This window comes from Meleagris gallopavo, chromosome 15 (assembly GCF_905368555.1).
Source record: "Meleagris gallopavo chromosome 15, MGAL_WU_HG_1.1, whole genome shotgun sequence".
NCBI lineage: Eukaryota > Metazoa > Chordata > Aves > Galliformes > Phasianidae > Meleagris > Meleagris gallopavo.
In genome coordinates this window covers 4,409,669-4,431,664 of record NC_139418.1, presented here as the reverse complement: position 1 = coordinate 4,431,664, position 21,996 = coordinate 4,409,669, and the positions used below count along the sequence as shown (strand labels likewise).

Here is a 21,996-nt window from a genome sequence, read left to right as displayed (position 1 = left end):
CCTTAACACAGTCCCAGTCTGTTGGCAAAACAGATAATGGGTTATTCAAAATTAATAATGTTTTAGAAGAGTAAGTCAGTTCAACTCACTTAAATGCAAACTTGTTAATGCAAACCTCACTTTTACTGTCCTCAAATGAGCAGGTAAACTTCTGTAGCTGTTGATCTGTATTGACTCTATTGCAATAGAAGTAGAGCCGTGTTTTGGGTTTTGTACCATTCATGGCACTAAGTGTGGCTCGGAGTTGTTTCTTTCTGTTTCTTACTAGGCATAACTACTTGGTAAATGTTCCTGTGCTTCCCAGGATGAAAACAGTGATAAATCTATTCTTACCCTGTTGCTTTTATCTTAGGCTTCTTATTCATCCCCTGAAGATTCACTCTCCCATGGTACTGTTAGACATCTGCTCTTTGACATTTCTGCTGTATGACTTTACAGGAATCAAGAAATTGCGTCAGCACCAGAAGCAGCAGTCACTGTTCTCAGTAACGTTTTTGGGGTCGTACTGTTGTGATCATACTGTCTGAGGCTGTGCTGCTGCCTCGTAGGCTCATGGGCAGGTGTGAGAATGGCTGCTTCTTGTATGAGAAATCTTGGAAACTGGGAGTGCTGAATGCTCCATGTGTAATATGGTAGGCAATGTTCCATTCTTGATCTTAGCGTTGCTGAAGTGTTCTGCTTTTCTTGGAAGCTTCTTCCGGTTCCAATGTAGCTGTCTCAGTGCTTTTCCTTTGTTGACATAATGCATTGTGTTACTGGTAACCTTCTTAACTTAAAAACTAACTTCTTGAAGAAATACCCCAGGAAGCTCTGCAGCAATGCTCTTAGGAATTGTTTATGTGGGCCTGTTGAGGTAGTTTTGGTTTGCCTTTCTTGAGCAGAATGGCGCGTATTGCAGTTCCCAGGGTAATGTTTATGCTTAACTATTGTGTTCCATATCTTCAATTCAGGATGGCTTTCCAACTAGAAGTTTTTTATTCTTAGGTGTTTTCCATTGCTCCAAGACTACCCTGACCAACCCTCTCTGGTTCTTAGAGGCTGACAGAAATACTGTGGCTCCCATCTAGCAGTGCTGAGGTCGTGGAGACATTAAAGGAGTAATAGTCCTCCTCTAACTGCCCTTGATCTCTCTGGGGCTCCTGTGGCTTGTTAGGATCCATTGCTGAACCTGCCTGGACAGAACTTCAGAGCTGCCAAGACCCTATCAAGTGAAGGAGTAGGAATCATTCATTATCATTCTGTACTTTCTTTCCTCAGTAGGGATAGAACATGCTGGTAGAAATGAGGCAATGTGTGCTGTTCCTTGAAGAATTCATGTTTTTAGTTGCCAAATAGTACTGTATGAAGTGAAAATTCAGAGTGCCTGCCAATGTCTGTTTGCAGGGTGAACCAAAAATCACTTCCAAATGGGCAGCTCAGTGCCTACTCTGCTGCCACTACTGAGTTCTGAGTGCACGATTGCTTAGTGTTTTCCATGTTGCCAAAGTCTCAAATATATATATTTATTTTAGAAAGTAGCTATTGGCTTCCTGCTGTACAAACTGAAGATGAGCAGGAAAGGGTGTCCTGTACTCCTCTTTATCTCCGAGGCATCTTGCCCGTGTAAACTGTTGTGCCCACACTCTGTAGGCAGCCTTTCAGAGAAGGAGTGCAGGCTGCAAGAACAGAAACAAACCTTCCAGTTCCTAATCTCCAAAATACATCGAGAAGCTAGTCGGACTACTCAGTCTGGATACTTGGTAGACAATTGACCCGTTGCTGTGAAGTGAAGAGTCCCTTTCTTCCAAAGTGGCTGAACTTCTGAGTGAAAGGGAGACCTGACTTGATTTTAATTAATCTATTCAGGCTTTGCAGGTGGGAAGGCTGCTTCTGATCTTGGAAGAACTGAAGTCAAATTCCTTTGGGGATGAAGAAAATAACAAGAAAAACCAGCCTTAACTGTTTAAAACCAAAGATGCTTGAATGACTTGCATGGTTAAACTCAAACTCTTGCATGCTTTAAGTGTGGTAGTGCTGCACTGTTCTCAGACTTGTACCTTACACTTTTATATCTTTTCTGTTTAATCAGTTCTGGAAAGCATGCAGGATATACAGGCTGGCAGGCAAGTTAATGTTGTGAGAAGCCCTAACTCCCATTTCCTGACTTTTAACCTTGAACTATCTCAGGAATTTTGCATTTGAGTGATTAAGAGAGTATGACGGACCACCTGCCTCTCTCCTGCTAGCTGAGCCAGTGTGTTAATCTCTAGGGGTGATCTAAAACCTGTAACTGGTTTCTGATAGTATTTTCCACACAAATAACTTAGTAGTTTTCTGTTTCCAAAGGTGAATAATCTGTGTGGAGAAGAAATGCATAGACAAGTACTGTCACTGTGCAAAGCAGAACTTGTGAATGTGCAAGGCTTTTTCAAAAATGGGTAGAATGAGCAAGCAACTCTGAAGCAGTAGACTGATACATACTGGGATGCTTGCTGGGGTTAGTGGGGTGTTAAATTGTGTACTTTGATACTTCTATTAATTTGTTTGAGTAATATAAATCTAATATTACTACTGAATGTATAAATGTATTTCATAGAACCATAGAATGGCTTGGGTTGGGAGGGACCTCAAAGATCGTCTCGAAGTTCCAGCCCTCATCTATTTGGAATGCTTGGAATACTGGGTGTAGCCAGATTCCTGGAGTCCTTGCAAGTCCTTGGTGCTTTGTGTGCTGCCCAGCTAGATGCTAACACAGCTGATTTCTGTAGAAGAATAAAAGAATTTGAAAGTTAGCAATTTAGGTACAACAGGTTCACCTTAATGAGCTATTTGGTGTATTTTCATGTCTTGGTTAAAGAGTAGGAGAGGCCATAGCTGAATTATTGGGTGTCAATGAAACTGTTTAAAATGAATATACTTTGGAAAATAAGCTTCTTCCAGAGGTGATTCGATGCATGGAGTTTCTCAAGTTGGGAAGAGAGAAAGGATGAGGTAAGTCTTTGGGGGGCTGTGAATCACAGAATCACCAAGGTTGGGAAAGACCTTCAAGATCATCCAGTCCAACCATCCACCTATCACCAATAGTACTCAGTAAACCATGTCCCTCAATACAAATTCCAACCGTTCCTTGAACACCTCCAGGGTCCGTGACTCCACCACCTCCCTGGGCAGCACATTCCAGTGCCTGACCACTCTTTCAGAAAAGTAGTATTTCCTAACGCCCAGCCCAAATCTCCCTTGGCACAACGTGAAGTGAAGATGCTCGCTAACCATTATGATAAAGGAAATCCTTCTGAAAAGAACACAACCTTCAGTCTGAGTTGCTTGAGATGGTGTGTGATGTGCTGGCTTTTTTTTTTTTCGTCACTACATTGCTTTTGGTGAGGTTTGAGTTGAGGCTTAGGCAAATGTATTTAGTTTAGAGCAACAACTTAATAAGCTTTTTGTTTTGTCATATCACTATGCTTTTATGTGAGGGATATAATTCTGTTCCTGTTTATCCTATTATCCCAGCAAAAACAGGGACCAGGCAGAAGCACCTGAAGTGCTGATAGTCATCGCAGTGACATCTCCTCTGGATGTACAGAAATTCTGGGGGGGGGGGCTAAGCCTTTGTGTTAGTCTTGTAACATCCGGCATCTAAGACTGGGTGGAACTACTAATGTTTTAAAATTAGTGCTTGCTTCTTCAAGGTTGCTCACTGTTACCTGGGAAGCACTTTACCATTTGCAATTCTTCATAGCTTTTGGTGGCTCTTAGTGGCTGCTTTCTGCTCCATGGGTGGGGAGACTTCCCTCGATAAAAATGTCACAGAGTTGGGGAGCTGAGGGTTGCAGCGGCTCAGAGCTGTCCGTTGTCATGTCTCAGGGGCTGGCTGTCAGGGATGAGCTGTTGTCAACACCTTTCCCTGCGTTGCAGCTGGAGCAAAATGCAGGGGAGTGTTTCACAGTGCTCGGGGTGGTGGGTGAGGAAAGGTTTGCCAGCAAGATCCCAAAACAAGGGCCTCCCCGCTACCACACCTTTGGCCTCCAAAGGTAATCCTCTATGCAGCTAGAGGAGATGCTCTGAGGGGAAAATGGAGTTACTATAGAGACGAATAGCCCAGTGTGTTTGAGGGCTGGATTGCAGATTTGACTAATAAATGTGTGGGAGTCTATTTTTAAAAGCTCTTGTAAGGAGTAGATTGCTCCAGTCCTAGAAAACTTGTCAGAAATGTGACAGATTTTATTTTTAATGCTCGAGTGTAAAAATAATCATCGTCTGTCTTGAGAACAGGATGACCTCATTAAAAACAAAGGCTCCTGTATGCCGTCGTGGTGAGGCTCCTGGCAGCAGAGCAGCCCTCTGAGTGGCAGCAGCCTTCACTGCAGCGCCTTACCTCTGCACTGCCCACGGGGAATGTGTGCCGCCAGGAGCTGCTGCTGGGCTCTTGGATTGCTCCAGTCCAGTTTGCATGGTGTGGGCTGCCGTGCTGCCAGCAGGGGATGTCAGGCAGATGCGACACAGAGAAATGTTTATTCAAGACACAGAGTTTATTCAAGTAAAGCAGTTGAAAATGATTAAGAGTAGCCCCATAGAGGACCTAGGGGTCCTGGTAGGTGAAAAACTTAATGTGGACTAGCAGTGTGTAATTGCCACCCGATAGGCCAACGGTATCCTGTGCTGCATCAAACAAGGGGTGGTCAGCAGGGAGAGGGAGGGGATTGTCCCCCTCTTCTCTGCCATTGCGAGGACCCATCTGGCATCCAGACCTGGGCCCCCACCACAGGAAAGATGTGGAGTTTTTGGAAGGGGTCTGGAAGAGGACCATGAGGATGATCAGAGGGCCTGAGCACCTCTCCTGCAAGGACAGGCTGAGGGAGCTGGGCTTGTTCAGCCTGGAGAAAAAAAGGCTCCAGGGAGACCTTATTACAGTCTTCCAGTGTTTAAAGGGAACTTACAAACAGGAGGGAAATTAGCTTTTTACAAGTAGATAGTAACAGGACGGGGGATGGTTTTAAACTAACAGAGGGGAGATCAAATTAGATGCCAGGGGAGGTTTTTCACTGAGAATGCAGTGAAGTGCTGGCACAGGCTGCTCAGAGTGGTTATGGAGATGGGCTGGTCCTGACTGGATGGAGCCCTGTGCAGCCTGACCTAGCGCTTGAACTAAGAGTTGACAACCCTGCCCATTGCATGGGGGTTGGAACTAGATGATCCGAGGCCCCTTTTAACCATTCTATCATTCTATAAAAATAAAACCTGACTTCAAGCTTCTCCCACAAATTGTTGGGTTCAGAAACTGATCCTGTAAAATAAATGTTATGAATTGAAATATTTGCCAGATTTATTTACAGATTTATTTACCAGAACTGGTAATTTCTTATGTTGTTTCATAGAATCACCAAGGTTGGAAAAGACCTCCAACCATCCACGTACCACCAATGCTTGCCCGCTAAACCATGTGCCTTAGTACAACATATAAATATTTTTTGAATATCTCCAAGGATGGTGACTCAACCACCTCCCTGGCAGCCTGTTCAGCAGCTGACCGCTCCTTTGGAGAAGAAATTTTTCCTAATACCCAACCTGAGGTGGTACTTGTCCATGAAGCTGTGTGCTTGTAGGAAGAAAAAACTGAAGGCAGCTGTTGCAATTGCCCATCTGTGGTGGACATTGCGGTGGCTGCAAGGATCTGCTGCCTGCAAGGAGCTGCCTCACCTCGTTGTGCATTGAGCTCTGCAATCACTGTGGTGCTGTTGGTAATCCCCAACTCTGTAGTTTTACCCATGGAGAGTCATGAAGGATTTCTGTGTAAGGCCATGTGATCTGTATGGAACTGATTGAAATAAAGCTCTACTCTTGGAATGCCTTTACTTTGCTGTGGTGGTTTGAGGAGCCCTGCAAATATGGGGATTAAGTGGGTTTAAGTACTACGCAGGAACTTGGCAGTCCCTTCTTGGTTGATAAACTGGCTTTGTGACCGAAGCACGCTGTTTCCTGCGTGTGTGTGTGTGCATATGAATACATGTCTGTACACACAGCTAAACTGAAAAGCACCACGATTCTGTCAGATTGTTGGAGGCTTGTAGTTGACGCTGAAATCCAGCAGCTGAAGCTAACATGTAACGTTATTTTTACAGGAATTGATTTCTTATACCTTTATAGTATTAAGTTCAAATTTGTAAATGGCACAGTTCACCTGTTTGCTACTTCAGTAAGAAACCTTTGTGATGTTACAGCTGTGTTTAACAAGCTGACTGTCAATCAAAATCTTGTTATACAAGACTTATTTGCCTTCAGTTTCCTCTATAATAAGGCTTTTGGTTGACAAGAGCGGAATTGGAGATGGTAAAAACGCTTTCCTAAACCGAGATGAGCAGGGTTGAATTTAAGTGTTTGTGCACGATAATGCTGGCTTACAGTTTTATCTGTACTAGGAGAGGAGCTGGAGGTGATACATAAAAAATCATAAGAAATAGAGAAACCTCTCATTAAAAATGGCATGACTTTGCAAGTCAGAGATAGGAAACTATTTCCTGCTGTGGAAGAGAAATTTGAAAATCATTTGATGTACGAATACTGGAGTTATTATGGGCAAACGTTTCATAGAGGTGGAAGCATCTCCATGCATTTACAGGGTGATGGGTGGGAGTTTGGACTAAGGCCTTCCCTCTCCTGTCTCTCCCTTAAGACGAAATGATACTTCTCAGGTTAGCACGTCGTGTGGGGCTGTTATCTTTTACCTCTGTTATCAGGATTGGTTTTTGAAGCAGTGCCCTTGGCTTGCTGCTGGGTGTTGGTTGCTAAGGGCACCTAGTTTCCAGGTACCTTAATGATCCATTACGCTTGCTGGAAGTTAAAGCTGAATTTCCTGAATAAGATCAAATGAAAAAGTAACGCATTAAAAGCTTAGGTGTTGTGAATTGATAAAACTAAGCTGATGTGCTGTGTTTCTAAATGATCTTAAAAAAAAAAAAAAAAAAAAAACTTGATTGAAGTTTGTTGGATAAATGTTCTGTACTCTGAGAAGGGAAAAGGCAGCCACGGGCAAGGTGTTAGGGCAAACCTAGTGCATCTGGAAGATGTGCGTAAAAGTGTGTCACTTCTAACTAGACTAGCTTGGGTTTAAAAAAAGTTGTTTGATGTGTGAGCAACCCCCACACATATGCTGGTTTCCTCTTTGGAGACCAGAAGTCATGCGTAGTCAGGACCTTATGAACTTCTACCTGTGCTGCTTTCCCTGGGAAGCTTGGATGAATGTGTCTGGAGGTTCTCTATCCAAGGACAGTGAGGAATGCATAAATACTTCTGTAGGTTCTTTTCCTTGTAGTGCATGCACAGTGGATAAAAGGAGTCAATTCTTCTAGACAGTTGAGTCTAGCTACAGCGAAGGCCAATTACGTGATAATATATTTGACTGAGTTGATGAGATTTTTCCGAGGCTGTGAGGAAGCTTTGTGAATTGCAAATGAGATGTTTCAAAAGAAGTAGTTCTGCAGATGTGTCCTGGCTTTAATTTTCCGTATGCAGAAACTCTGCTGTTTTTGCAGAAATTATGCTCTGACTGAATTGTGACTTGCTGTATGAGAAAAGCTTTCCTTTTCCAACCTTAATAGATTGTGCTGCATTGTGGGTGTGCTTAGGGAGACACCTAATTTTTTGGGCTCCTGTTGGAAGTTGAAATATTTGACTTCATAACAATTGCACAAATCACACTATCTTAAAGGAATCTCCCTTTCCTTGTTATTGTTTATTCATTAATCTGGCTGTGCACCATATTGCATGTCTTTCATCTGTCATTGTAGCATTGTTTCTTTGATATGTGCCAGTTTCTTTCTGCAGCACCAAAGGAAGGAGTTTAGAAGCATGATTTGGTTCTAAAGCTGCAATTATTTGGGGAAACAGCTATATAACATATGTTGTCTGTTACAGATGAAATTATGTTAATTCTAAGGCTAATTACCTCTTTGTTTGCTAGTTGAATGACAAGTTTTTCCTTTAATGAATAATTCCTTAACTGCATAAATGGGATAGTTGCAAGTTTGCTATCAGCAACGTGAGCCAACATTAGTCTTGGTGGTGGTGGGTGCTTCTTGGGAGATGTTCTGAGCCTTAATAGTGACTCTGTGCTTCTGAGCCCCAGTACCTGCTGGCAGGTCTCCCGGCAGAACTGAGCTGGCTCCTGTCCTTGCTTGATTAGAGTGATCCCATCTTTTTTGCCTTCTCCAGGATTCCAGCTGAAAGAACTGAGTGGCTGAAGTACATGCTTGGCATTTGGGAAGAAGGCATCCTGAACATGCAAATCTAGCTGTCAGCAATACAGAGACTGTTCAGAGTAATCCATTTTCTGTATGGATGTTTTATGATACTTATAACAGTCTCGATAATCTTCTTAAAAAGTAAAAGCAATAAACCTTTCAGTGGAACTTGACTGATAAAGGGACTTTCAGCAGTTCTGTGTTGGGAAGTTCTGATTTTCTTCTTTTTGTGATTTAATGCTTCGCGTTTTCCATTTGAGAGACTGGTGGTTATGCACTGCTTCATATGGCAAAGGCAGCGTGTTCAAAGAAGTGCAAAGGCGGATAACTGTAGAGAGGTTACTGGCTTATGCAGCTTTCCTGGACGTGTTTCTACCTTGGTCTTGCCGTGTACCAGATTTCCAGGTCATGTTTTGGGGACGTGCATTAGTCATCTTAAATGCTAGTTTTATGTTGAACCTCCAACAGCTAGAGGCTCGTTCCTAGAATGCCCTCTTCTGCTGACGCATGGTTCTCAGATATTAACGTGGATTCCTGGTTCACTGCGTAGCGACTCCAGATAAGCTCTGTTCAAGTGTGCTCAGAATTCTACAACTTATACAGCTCTCAGTCCTGCTGAATTATTTTTGGGTCTGAAGGACTTCCCACAGACCTGCTCAGACTCTTCTGGCTGCACTGCTCATGGTGTGTGCAGCATAACAGCTGGAGAAGGTGCTTGGTGCTTTGCTTTGCATCCTGTGCCTGCTGCCCCAAGGCCCTGCCTCTCAGCTCACCTTGTTGGCATGGGCTGAACCTTGTGAGCTCAGAGTCAAAAGGAAGGAAGGAGCGCGGCTTCAGTAATTGAAGTCTGTAAGGCTGTGCTCAGAAGTGAGCTTTGCTTTAGCTGTACAAGCCTTCAGAGAGCTGCTGCCTGTGCTGAAACTCATCAGAGCAATTTTGTGGAAATGATTCTTGTTTGGACTGAGTGGATTACTTGTTTTTATGATACAGAGAAACTGTTCTAGTTTGTCAGTATTGAAACAGAACATATTGCAATGCAAATGACCGGAGTGGTCCCGCAGTCCTCAGCACTTGCTATTGATTGTGTAGTCTTAATTATTCATGCTATGCAAATTATATTTCTCATCTTGCTTCTTCTCTTCTTGTCTACTTATTTGGAAACGGGACTTGCCTGTGAACAATCTTGTTCTTTCAAGTGAAGAGACTGGGATTGTTTCTGGCAAAGTTTTTCGTGTTCCTTTGAATAGTACTGCCTGAGCCAGGAAGGCTCGGGAGTTCTGTCACAGTGAATTCATCTAGCTGTAACTTCAGATGAAGAAAGGGAAGAGTTTGGGGAATGTTATTAAGTAACATCAGAAGCTTTAAAATAGTTTTCAACTTCTTCAGTGTTTTATACCAAAAAGGGTCTTGGTTTCTTCTTGGAATTGACATGTGGGAGTGTTCTTTTTTTAATCCTAAATATTTTGCATTTCAGGTATACTAAACCACTAACGTTTGCAGACTGCATTAGCGATGAATTGCCACTAGGATGGGAAGAAGCGTACGACCCACAGGTTGGAGTTTATTACATAGACCACAACACCAGTAAGTGACGTGTTATTGCACTTTGCAGAGACATTGTTTTGTACCTTTAAAATGCGCTGAATGGAAAATCACAAAGTTGTCTGCCCTTCTGCATATTGGGAGCTACTCTCCCCCTGTAAAACAAGGATTTGAGACCTGTTTGTTTGCAGCCTTCAGATCAACAGTTGTGTTCAAGCTGATAATGTGGACACACCTCTCTAAGATTTGGCTGTACTGAAGAGTCCGACTAGGCAGCAGTGGTCTGGAGTTTGTTCTTACCTTGGAATTTGTCTTTGTGACAAGACCATCAGAAGCAGTGCAAAGGTCCTGTGTTGATTTCCCTGACGGGGATAAACTGAATGACTGCTGGTATGGTTAGTGGTGCTTTCTCTGAGCTGCTAGAGTTCACATCCCTTTTACTAGGGAGGAAATTCTCAAACTTGAGGTATCCTGAATTGTGTGTAGGTAAGAAAAGTGTTAAATTCAAGCTTGTGACATCTTATCCTGTATGGTAAAACTAAGCCACTACTTAACTGTCTTTGTTAGATTGCTTGATAGACCAAAAATGTTATGCTTTGCAGCTCATTGAAGTTACCTGTAAAAAAAAACTCAGAACTTGATTGTGTCCTTACAGATGTTGTTAAGGAATGTGTTGTGCCAGAATAAATGCCCTGAAAAAGTCGCAACCAAAATCGGTGACTTTTGCTCCTCTTAGAGAAGGGCTGTGATTGCAGTCCAGAGGTTCACAGCAGAGCCCTGCACAGTCCCTTTCAAAAGTAGATTATTGTAACTAATGAGAAGAGAAACTTCTAAAAAAAAAAAAAAAGTATCTTTACATTTAAAATATTTAAAAATAAATAAAAATCTGCTTCTGTGACTGCAACTGAGAACTTCAGGTTTTGGTGTTCTGTTTTTTAAGCAAGCTACACGATCTTTTAACTAAAATTATGGAGGTCCACCTTGTTTCTTAGCTATTTTTATACTCTCCCTTCCTTTCTGAGGGGCCATACTTCCATCTTGCCGAGACTGCATATTCCAGGTTATACCAACTTCAGAGTATTAAAAGTGTAAAATGGAAATAGCGTATTCTCAAAAAGCACTAACTACCATCTGCAGTACAAAGGTTAAGCATCTACAGATCTAATGGTGACACAAGTATTTTTATTTAAAACTTATGTCATCCCAGTAGCACAATATCTACATGCTTTTAAATACCTGTTAGACCTCTTGAGTCTTGCAGATAACAAGCTTCAGTATGTAGTTAGGACAAACAGGGTAAGATCTATTTTGTGCATTTGAGTTGACTTCACTGTGAATGCATAAAGATTGGGCTGCAGGTTTGAGTTCTGTCTGGTCCATCCAGGACAGTTATCCCTGACCCATGTTACTTGAAACCACAAGCTCCAAGGGTGTGCAGTTACAGCTTCAAATGATGCTGATACCTGCTTAACAGCAGTTGCTGTTCCACTCCTTGAAGATGCCAGAGGCTGCAGTACTTGAACTAGAACTTCATTTAAAAAGTTAAGATGAACAGAAACAAAATCATTGCCCTATTTTTCAAGCCAGCTCTAATCCAAATCATGATAAAGCAAACCATATCCTCTTACCTTCAGTTAATCAAGAGGCTCATCTTTGTGGTTTGTGTTAAATAGTCTCTGGAGAGTGTCCAAAACCTTACTCCTCTCTAAGGCTTTTCCTGTGCAGGAAGGAGCAGCAGGGGATGGAGGCATATCGGTTCTTGTTTTAGAACTGATGTATTTGAACCTAATTATCAGAAACAAGCTCAAGGACAGATCTGAGTTTAAATCAAAAGCTAGGAACCCTTTAAAGTGAAATGGAGAAGACTCCTAGCCTTCTCTCGGAGGCGAAATAAATGTAATTAAATTGAGTATTCAGAATATTTGTAAGACAGTATTGGTGCATAGCCTTGGGTATCTCAGATCCTCGTAGAACTTCTTTGGAATTTGATTTGTCCAAAGAGAAGATTCTTTCTAGTCGCAGATAAGAGCATATTGAGGTTACATTCTTAAAATATGAAGACTTGTTTATGACAAGGTCAACACTAAATTAAAAATTCTCAAGACATCCAATGATATAATGACCTTTACTTCTGTAGCTCTTGCATCTGACTTACAACTGTCTTTTGCATTTCTTGTTAGCTGAGAGCAAGCTAAGAGCTCTTGGCCACCATGCTCATGGATGGCTTTTCAAACACAGAGTCGCAGATCTTGATGCTACCACTGAGGGATACATTTAGTGATTATTAAGAAAGAAGAGGTGAATATTTGGAAAAATGGGAATAAAGCCATTTGATGACATAAAAGTGCTTCCATCCTCTCTGAGCTGGCTGCCAGGCACTTGCTTTGTCAGAGGGTACGTGCCTTTGGGCAACGCTTTCTCTTGGATGGCTCATTGTGGAGTTGCATGAACATTACTGCCTGTGAGCAGAGAGCTGTGGCAGTATCAGCTTAGGAGTAAGGTGTGGAAGAAGAACACACAGACGTGTAGCACGTAGATCCAGACAAGTTAGAGTTTTCTGCTTCCTGCCCTTGCTGTTGTGATGAACAGTACTGTACTTATTTTTGTGTGTGCATGCGGTCTTTGTATCAGGCAGGCTGTACCATGTACTGAGTGAAGCTGCTGGCTTTTTGAGAGATGCAGGGGTGGAGGATGAGGCAGCAGACTTGAACAGTCTTCATCCAGGTGGCTTATAAGGAGGGATTTCCCTGCAGCAACTTCCACTGCCCTTCTTGTAATTACAGGAAGAACAGGCTGCTAGTTCAAGGGAAAAACTGGACATTATCAAACTTGAAGAAGCCACAGGTACAGGTAGACTCAGGATCATGTGTCCTGAATCAGGTCTGAAGACTCGTGGATACTTCGCCATCATATTGGTTAAGCTTGAAATAAAGAGTCCTGCCTTGTGGTTCCTGATGATCATTGATGCAGTCTGGTCTGGGGAAGCTGCCTGTCAGGATTTGGGGTATGCAGTCATTTCTGGGTAACTTGCAGCAGGCTTCACCTTCTGCTTAACTACGGAGAGAAGGGAGTTACTCCATTTCGAGATGTATGTAATGACTATCTGGAAAATGTGGTTTTTGTGGGCAAGAACAGAGACAGGAGTATGTGATTTTTGAGACTCCTACCTCTGATACGCTGCTGCGTCTCCCTGACTTCTCCTTTGCTTCCTCTAAGCAAGACCACAGCCTCCCTCCTGGGAGGGTACTAACACATTCGACTGATAAAAGCAGTTGTTTTTTTTCCTCAAGTTATTTTGGAGCTTTTTTTTTTCCAGGTGTCTCTTCAGTATTTACAATGAGTGAAAGATCCTGCTTGTTAGCAGGATCTGTAACAATGTTTTGCTGAAACAATTCTATGAGCTATAGTGTTAGTTTCCTGAAAGTTTTGGGTTTTCTGTTCCTCTAACCACCTTTTGCAGCTTTTGTTTAGATTGTGCTATGTAATTTGAAATGTTGTTGAAATGTCCTGTTAATTTTCCGCTCCGTGGACAAGCTTGTGAAAATGTGGTTGAGTGTCCGTCCTTTGTGTAGAATTCTTCATCTTGATTCCTGCTTCTAGGGTTATTGTCAAAATGTTGTCTTGCTTAAGTCCTGCAAATTGCAGTGTTAGTATTATGTCTGACTCACTGAAGAATTTCTCCTAGCTTCCACCGTGACTGCTCTAACTACATATTTAAAGAGGCTCTTAAGATATGCATATTAGATTCCCTGATAGTTTCAAGCAGCTATTCATTTGTTATTCATGGAGTGGTGACTAGGTATGCTTATTCATGCGCTGTAGTTCAGACAGCTTATAGCACTTAGTCACATGAACGTTGGAACTTGTACCAAGCAAGAATATGGAATAACCTTGAAAGAGAAATGGAAAATATTTGGGGCACTTCTTCACAATAGAAGCAAATACCAAATTTGCTGTATTGGTATTAGGGTTAAGCTACATGTCTGTGCCCTTATGCTTCTTCACTGATTAAAAATCTTAAAAAACGTTGGTTGTTTTGGGGTAACGGAGATGAAGGTGATGTAGCTATCCATGACTGCACTGCCTGTGTTACCAAAAAAAACTCTATCTCAAACTCTACCTCGTATATTCTGCAGCGATTTACTGCTGTGCTCTCTTTCAGTGAGGGAAATGTTTACTCTCCTCCTGAGGTGCTGTTTATATAACGTAGCATGAGGTGCTTTCACACGTGTTCTGTGACTTAAGAATACTTTGTACTTACCTATAGAATGTGAGTGTGAAGACTTTCTTCCCTCTTATTAATAACAGATACCTTCCAGACAAACAAGACATGAAAGCAATTACAGTCACGTGGCAATGAAGTTTTCAGAAAATTTTTCTATCATTAGAAATGTTATAAACCAGGTACAACAAAGATAAGCCTTGCATTCAATGTCAGTGTTCTAGTGCCTGCGTGGGCGTATGCCTGCATGGGTGTTTCAAGAGGCTGAAACATGTTGCCATCGACAGCAGATGTGGTGGTGAGTTGCGTGTTGATTTCAGCTTGTATTCTTCTGTACAACAAGTCAGAATAGCAGAAATCATCACAGTGCATTGTGAATCAGTGATCACTTCTAAGGGGACAAAAAGAAAACATAAGTGTCCTTATTACAATCTTTTTTGCTGGAGAAGGGGCACAGGCATTTTTTAAATATTGCCATAGATGGTGGAGCTTGTCCAAGCAGCAATACAAACCTGTTTTTTTAATTAATCTTGCCTCCTTCTGTTTTCTCTTAAAGAAACCACACAGATAGAAGATCCTCGTGTGCAATGGCGACGGGAGCAGGAACATATGCTGAAGGACTATCTTATCCTGGCCCAAGAGGCAATTGCTGCACAGAAGGAGATCTATCAAGTGAAACAGCAGAGGCTTGAATTGGCCCAGCAAGAATACCGGCAGCTGCATGATGTTTGGGAGCACAAACTGGGCTCTCAGACCAGCTGTGAGTATTATCAAGTGATTTTCTCAGTCAGATCTTACTAGGAGAGTAAAATGCTTGAAGCTGGTTCCCTAATAAAGCCCTTTGGTATGTTATGCTGTGTCAAGTTACTTGTGTGTTTGCTTTTGAAACTAAGCAATAGTTGTTTAACACCTGTTTGCTAAAGGATAGTATTATGAGCACTATTACTGTGGTTTTCCTGGTGACTGGATGTGGTGTACAGATTTTAAGCATGGCCTTCAACAAGTGGGGGGGGGAAGATAAAATGAGATTCCGTGTTGTGTTCCTTGATCCACCTGTCCAAAATACAGAAACAAGGCCAGAAGGCTACTCTTGGGCAGCACTCTCAGTTTAACATCCCAGGTAGTTTAGTGACTGTCTCAGGAAGCTCAGGATTCTGTATAATATATGAAGTGAAAGGAAGCACTGGTGAAGTATTTCTGTATGAAGAACATTGCTTTCTACTCTGTATTCTCTGTCACAGCAGGAAACATCAATGCCTATTGCTTAAAAAAAAAAAAAAAAAAAAACGCAGAGAAGTTTATAGAAGGCCAAGATTCTGCTTGCTGTTACTAGTTAGGAACTGGAAAATGTCCAGAGGAGGATGTATTTCCTGCAATGAATTTTTTTTTCATAATCCTTACTATTGTAAAGTGTATTTGTTTTCGACAACCACATCAAAAACCAGCCCCCTGCCCTGCCCTGCTGTCTTTTCACTATCACTGGGTTATATATTAAAGGTGGTGAATCTTGTGCCTGATGTCAGAAAGTATTTAAGTAGCCTTGTCGTTGAAGGGTTCTTAACATTTGAATAGGGTTCTGTCATGTCTGAAATGAAGTTTTTGGTCTTTTTTGGTCTCCACCTAAGTACTGACTGGTGTATTAAAGCAATAAGTTACAAATTTGAATTGGATTAGTGTGGTGCTATTTGTAAAAACATAACCAAAGAGCTAGTAATGTTTTCCCATATTTTGTGTGGCATAAGATGATGGCTGCAAGGATGAAAGTAACTCCCTTGCCTACAGCTAATTCTAACAACATTGCACACTGGGGAACTTCTGTACTTTCTGAAGCATAAGAGTTTTAACTGCTGCTGAGAAGAGAGTTCTGCTCTTAATGGGGCACTGATTTAATCCAGTGTGACACATTGGATGATTGGTTATGTCCTCAAGCCTGTGAGAAGGCTGGCATCACCTTTCTTCTTCGCGTTCCTTTGTTTCTGAATATTCGGGGGATTATTATACAGCAAGAAAGTGTAAAAAAAAAAAAAAAAAAAAAAAAAAAAAAAAATCCTTCTGCTCGTTGAAGGGATCTGTTTCCCTTCAGTTCTGCTAAATGCTTTTGGAAATGCGAGAGGTGAGAAGAGAGACTCTAGTAAACTTGATTCGTAGTGTGGGGCTCATAGAAGAGTAGGCGAGGATAGTGAAGCTGCTAAATTTAGTGTTTGTTTTGCTCTAGTGCTGTCTGGCTCATCATCAAGTTCCAAGTATGACCCAGAGATCCTCAAAGCAGAGATTGCTACTACGAAATCCAGGGTAAGAAGTGCAAGTGGATTTTCACTTACCACAGGCAAACTTCAAATATTTCCAAGCCTCATGAAAAACATGGAAAGGTGACTTAAAAGTGGTTGAAAGAGCTAATTTGCCATTCGTTATCTAGGAGATAAACTATCAGAATTCTCAAATGTTACCGGCTTAGACTGGAACAATTGTTTTCCTCATAGACTTTAGACTTCCTTGTATGCTGATAATACATTTTGCTCCATTTAACTGCATGCTCTCTCCTCAGTGTGCTGCAGCACCAGAGAGCTACAAGCTCTCTCCAGAGAATGGCAGCTGTTTTGTGGAGAGCTCAGTGCAGATTGTTAGCAGTGGCAGTGTGCTCCCTCATGCAGAGCTTGGTTTGGGAAGAAGAAAGGACTGAAGTAAAGTAGGTCAGTCTGGCCTCTGTGGAGGAATATAAAACAAGCTGTAGGGTCAGTGGATTTACAATACGTGTTATCGGCCCGCTGTGTTACTCGTGCAGAGAGGCCTTTTAATTTGATATCTTGGAGGACGGTTTGTATCATTGCAGTGTAACTCCGGTCCTGATACTTAACGTTTTTTAATGACTGGAAAGATTTTAAACATCAGTGAGTAAAATCAGCATGTGTTTCATTCCTGACGATTTTTTTTTCTCACCTTTTCTGCTTATGACGTTGGAGCTTCTCTTGAGCCCCTGATTAAATGATGTGGCATCTGGGTGTTGGATAAATCCCTAGACACTGACAATGTCCTGAAGAATATGCAGTCAGCTGTTAGTTGCTGATGGAGTGATTATCTGCAAAATTTGTCCAGATAATATTGTCTACGCTAAAAAAAATTTTGAATTGAATGGATACTTCTGTGCCTAAATACTCATGTGAGGTATTGTTCTAAACATGTAACAACTTCCTACAGGTCAATAAACTAAAGAGAGAGGTAGCTCATATGAAGCAAGAAATCCAGTACAAAGAGCACGGATTTCAAACTCTGAAGAAGTAAGTTGGATCTGAAGGTCTTACTTGTGGTAACACTTCTGGCTTGTAGTACATCCCCTTCTACATTTACAAATAGCTGCCTGAAGAACATAAGCTGAAATATGTTGCTGCTGAGATCTTTAGGCATGTGAGTGACTCGTAGCCATGGGGTTAGTTCCTTCAGTTCTGTGCCTACATGTGATTAGCTAGATGAGAACTGACTTCATGGGGAAATTACTTTTACACTTAATGATAGTATCTTGGTTCATTCTGTTGTACTCAGTATTTGTCAATATGTATACAGTACAGCCTATTGTAATAGATAAAGATAGAAAAAGATAAATAGATAAAATAGAAAAAATTGGGATGGGGACAAGCTTCACGTGCTTGTCTCTCTGTGAATACACACATGGCATTTTTAAGTAATGTCACTGATTTAGTATCCAATAGTTTTTTTCTCAAGTGCCAACTTCAGTAAACGGTCCTTTCAGAAGAGGGAAGGATGAGGTGGCTTGTGATTAGTTTGTACCCTTAAATATATCAGTGTGTGAGGTCTGTGCCTTAAATAATGCCGTTAGCGTACAGTTAACTTATCTGATATAGAAACAAGGTAATTAATAGCAGTCTGTCTGGTTTTTTGGTGTTTTTTTTTTCCTCGTGTCTTCCCTCCCTAAAGAGTGAAAGCAATTGCGTGGCTAAAATCAGAGTTTCGATGTTTAATGTACTTCTGAGTGAAGTAGCTTAAAAGGAACAAAGAACTCCAATCTTCACTGCTTGTCTTTTGTCATACTTAAATGTTTTCTTAAAAATGATTGTCAAGATGTACGCATCTAGGGTGATTTATATAATGCAGTTAATTTAAAATGTTAGCTTACTGTATGTTTTCTCAAATTTCTATGCAGTATTGACATGAAAATGTCTGATACTCAAGGTGGCTACAAACTTGATGAAGCACAAGCCATTTTAAGTGAAATGAAAGCTCTCAAGAAGGCCATCACATCAGGGGAAAAGGAAAAGCAAGACCTCATTCAGGTACTGAAACAGCTTTTGTAGCATTTTGTCCCTATTAAATTACTTAAATTTAACTTAATATTAATTATTTCAATTTTCAGACGTCATTTAGTTTTTATTAATCTAAAGTAGTTCTATATTGTGGCTGGACTATGATCTTAATCTTCAGATTTTGGAAATAAGAAATACAAAATAGCATAGCTGGCAGTAGTGAACACTTGGTTAGAGATGGGCTGTGGTCTTAGTGTTTCTTGATCAAGAATGAACCAGTGTATTTGTCTGTATTACTGTCAAGTATGCAGAAGCCTTAAAAAAACAGTGGCCCATTTGGTCTGTTTCCTCCAACAGGCTCCCAGCAGAGAACGTGTGGGCATGAGAGTGCTAATGCTCTCATGTTTGCAGGGTCTGACTGAATGCGCTGAACAGTCAGATCTTAAATCACAGTTTCAGCCAAGGCATATAGCTGGCAAGGTATTTTAAGTGAAAGTGAACTCATGTGATGAATTTTTATGGTTTCAGAGTTTAGCCAGGTTAAAAGACAGCTTCGTGAATGACAGAGGATCACAGTCAGACCTGTGGGCCAGCAATGTGTCCTTAGAAAGCTCAAGCCCCTTGTTACCCAGGCAGTATCTGGATGTCAGCTCCCAGACGGATGTTTCAGGAAATGTAAGTAACGAGTGAGAAACCAACGGCATGTGGAAGCGTTCCTCTGAACTGGAATAGTACTGCCATAATACTAACATAATAAAGTTTCAAGCATAGGCGAGTATCTATGAAATCATGATCTCCTGCTTTAAACTTCCATGTGACCTTCATTTTCACACCCAGTGTTAATGCATCTCTAAAGGCAGCCTGCTGTTTCCCTGTGCTTTGCGCCTACTAGAACAACCTAGGTGGGAATAAAAGGAAAGAAGGTTTTGTTTTGTACGTGTAGCTTCATGAAACACGAATATTCCCGAAGCTCTTCATAAGTGATACGCTACTAGACAAGAAACATTCCGTAGCTATGTATGGACTAAACTCTAATGAGAGCTTATGCCAGTCTCAGCAAGGGTTTGAGCAGTGCTTTAAATGCACTGTGTGTTATGTCAGACATTACAGAAGCCTCTCTTGTCAGCCATTACTTAAATGTTTGTGACCATTTTCAATCAGGGCCTCACATGTGATTAAAGCTCTTCAGATTTGGCCATGGTAAGACATCACTTGTTTCCAAGACTTGACAGCAAAAGTAAGACTTCATCCAAAACCACATGTGTCACAGCACGTTAGGATTTCAAAACTACTCGCGTGTGCATGAAAGTAGGAGCCTGAGATGCATGCAGTAGGAACTCCGCTGTGGTGAATGAGGCAAAGGAGCTGCTGAATCTTGTGGAAAATATTTTCCCATTCTGTGATTGGTATAACTATGGTAACTGATGAGTTAGTTTGATAAGAGAAAGTGTAACTTGCAGCGTCAATGTCATTAGAAAATGTCAAAATAGGAGTAGTTACTAAGTTACTGATTTTGTTTTGTCTTAGTTTATTACCGGCAGCAATAATCAGTTGGCTGAGAAAGTAAGATTGCGCCTTCGATATGAAGAAGCAAAGAGAAGGTAATTCTGTGGTCTGTTTTACCTTGGAATGTCATTCAGCTTATTTTGAAATTGTATTTCACTAGGAAAGATGCCACTTAGCAGTATCTCTGGGTTTCAGTCTAAATAAATACGCTGATCTTTGAGCCAGGGAGGCAACACGTTTTCTGGGCTTACGTTATCATTTAAGAAATAAATATCCATCCTAGAAATTAGCAAGGAGTGACTAATACATCAAGAACTCAGTTTAGCCGCACCTGTGAGGACATAAGTAAGTGGCTTTGCTGCCCATTGCCAATGCTTCCCCATTCCATTCCAAATAAGGAGGCTGTACTGAAAGGCATCTCCTTACCTTATTCAAAATGTAATGAATGTTTGCATGGCTTCAGGTCAGATAAGAAGAAATGAATATTGCGTTCACACCTTGCATACCAAGACGTGGTTGAATGACTACAATTTGAGTGCTTGTCTGCTTATCTGTAAAAATGTAAGCTTTTACTGTTGTTTTCTGATCTGAGATGAATGAATAATAGACTTTTTAAAATTGTACCTACTTAAAAAACTTCTGCCAAAATTAGACTGTATCTTATTTTAGTACAGATAAGAGCTAATTCAGCTTATTAGGAGGTTTTTTGTTTTTTTTTTTTATGGATCGATACCGCTCTTAAATGAAAAAAAAAAACATGAAGCAATATTATTTCTGTGGACTTTGGCTGGGCTAGTCCTTGTTGAGAGTAGTAGTAGTGTTTTTGATGTTAACTGCTCTGAAGGGACTTGCCTATTCCAGAATAGTAACTTTAAAGGTGTGGAACAATCGGTACTTGGAATATTTGCAAGGAGAATAATTTTTTCTCTAGTTGCTGTTCAGATCTAAGGCTTAAGGATGAGAATATTCATAGTGTTCTCATCTTAGTATACTGGCATGCATGTTTCTCAGCAGCATAAATTTTGATCTGTATCTGTGGTAGTTGTCAAAGAATGTGTGTGACCAGCCACTGTTGACAGGAGCTGAAACTTTTATTTTTTGTAAATAGGGTAAGTTTGTCAGAGCTGACTGTTTTGCCAAACCAACTTAAGCACCTACCATAAGATTAAAATCGTTCCGTGATTTAAATCAATAATAACAGTAAAATTATTAATCCTCCAGATGCAACAGGATGTTTCAGTGTTAAACATTATTTACTTTTAAGCTTTTCTCCCGACTGCAGTTTAATTTACAGCCTTTATATCTTCAGATTGAGATGGAACACTGTTACTTAAGCCTGCATCTTTTCCAAGGAGCAAGCGAGTAAAATGAACATGAAGAGAAAATGAATATACTCTTTACAAAGAAATGACATTATAAGGGTAGGCTAATACTTCATTTGAAGTAAAGAAGCAGCACGTACAACAGCATTGCATTTAAAGGTTTAATACCTCATGTCTCTCTTAGATAATTTATAGATTTTTTTCATTGTTAAAAAAAGCATTGAGGAAAGATTGATCTGAAAGGGAATGAATAATTAATGCTGAAATGAAAGAGTCTCCATCTGTCAGAGCAGCGTGGTTTTGGCAAAGTCTTCATTAGGAGCTGCAGAAAGAAACACCATAACTGGTTTTAAGATGAAACAATACTATGCTGCTATGAAGATTACTCTTTACTATGTGTTAGCATCTCCTATCTCCAAAATGGAATATTAAAATGTTTCAAGAACTAAAGGAGAGAGCAGTTTACTCATACAGGTTTTATGAAGGGAGACAAGATGGTAGGAACACCGCTGTCCTATTAACTCTGCTTTGTCTGGAAAGGTGACACTTAAGGCTTTCAATCAAGGTGATGTCATATTAGGTATTTTACAAGGTCCTGATGATTTTGAAAAGAGACAGTAGTAGACACCTTTTACCAGGCATCCAGACTAATGCCACAAGATGTAAGGGAGTATTTTGAACTTTTCCAGGCAGAGCAGTTAGAGTGCAATTGCGTGTTCCCTCATCTACCACGAAGTCCTTTTCTTTCATGGCTCAGTGAAACAATGAGAGCCCTAAAGTAGATAGTGTCAAACATGCACAGAAGGAACTAGGGACGACTGCAGTGACAAACTTCTAGGCTAATTGGTTTGGAAACTAATAATAGACTTACGTTGAAATACATGTTAGTGCTGTGTCTCGACTAGGAGACAGCTACTGCAGCAGTGCTG

General features: G+C 41.0%; 1 protein-coding gene across 2 annotated transcripts in view; it reads left to right on the top strand.

Moving 5' to 3' along the window:
* WWC1 (WW and C2 domain containing 1) overlaps positions 1-21,996 on the top strand; it is a 63,102-nt gene that overhangs the window by 17,640 nt on the left and 23,466 nt on the right. For both annotated transcript variants that reach the window (XM_085236700.1, XM_085236699.1), the window contains exons 2-8: positions 9,694-9,803; positions 14,540-14,743; positions 16,199-16,275; positions 17,179-17,258; positions 18,140-18,269; positions 18,768-18,914; positions 19,767-19,840. In XM_085236700.1, coding sequence (XP_085092826.1) covers positions 9,694-9,803; positions 14,540-14,743; positions 16,199-16,275; positions 17,179-17,258; positions 18,140-18,269; positions 18,768-18,914; positions 19,767-19,840 — 822 coding nt within the window. The remainder of the gene's footprint in view (positions 1-9,693; positions 9,804-14,539; positions 14,744-16,198; positions 16,276-17,178; positions 17,259-18,139; positions 18,270-18,767; positions 18,915-19,766; positions 19,841-21,996) is intronic.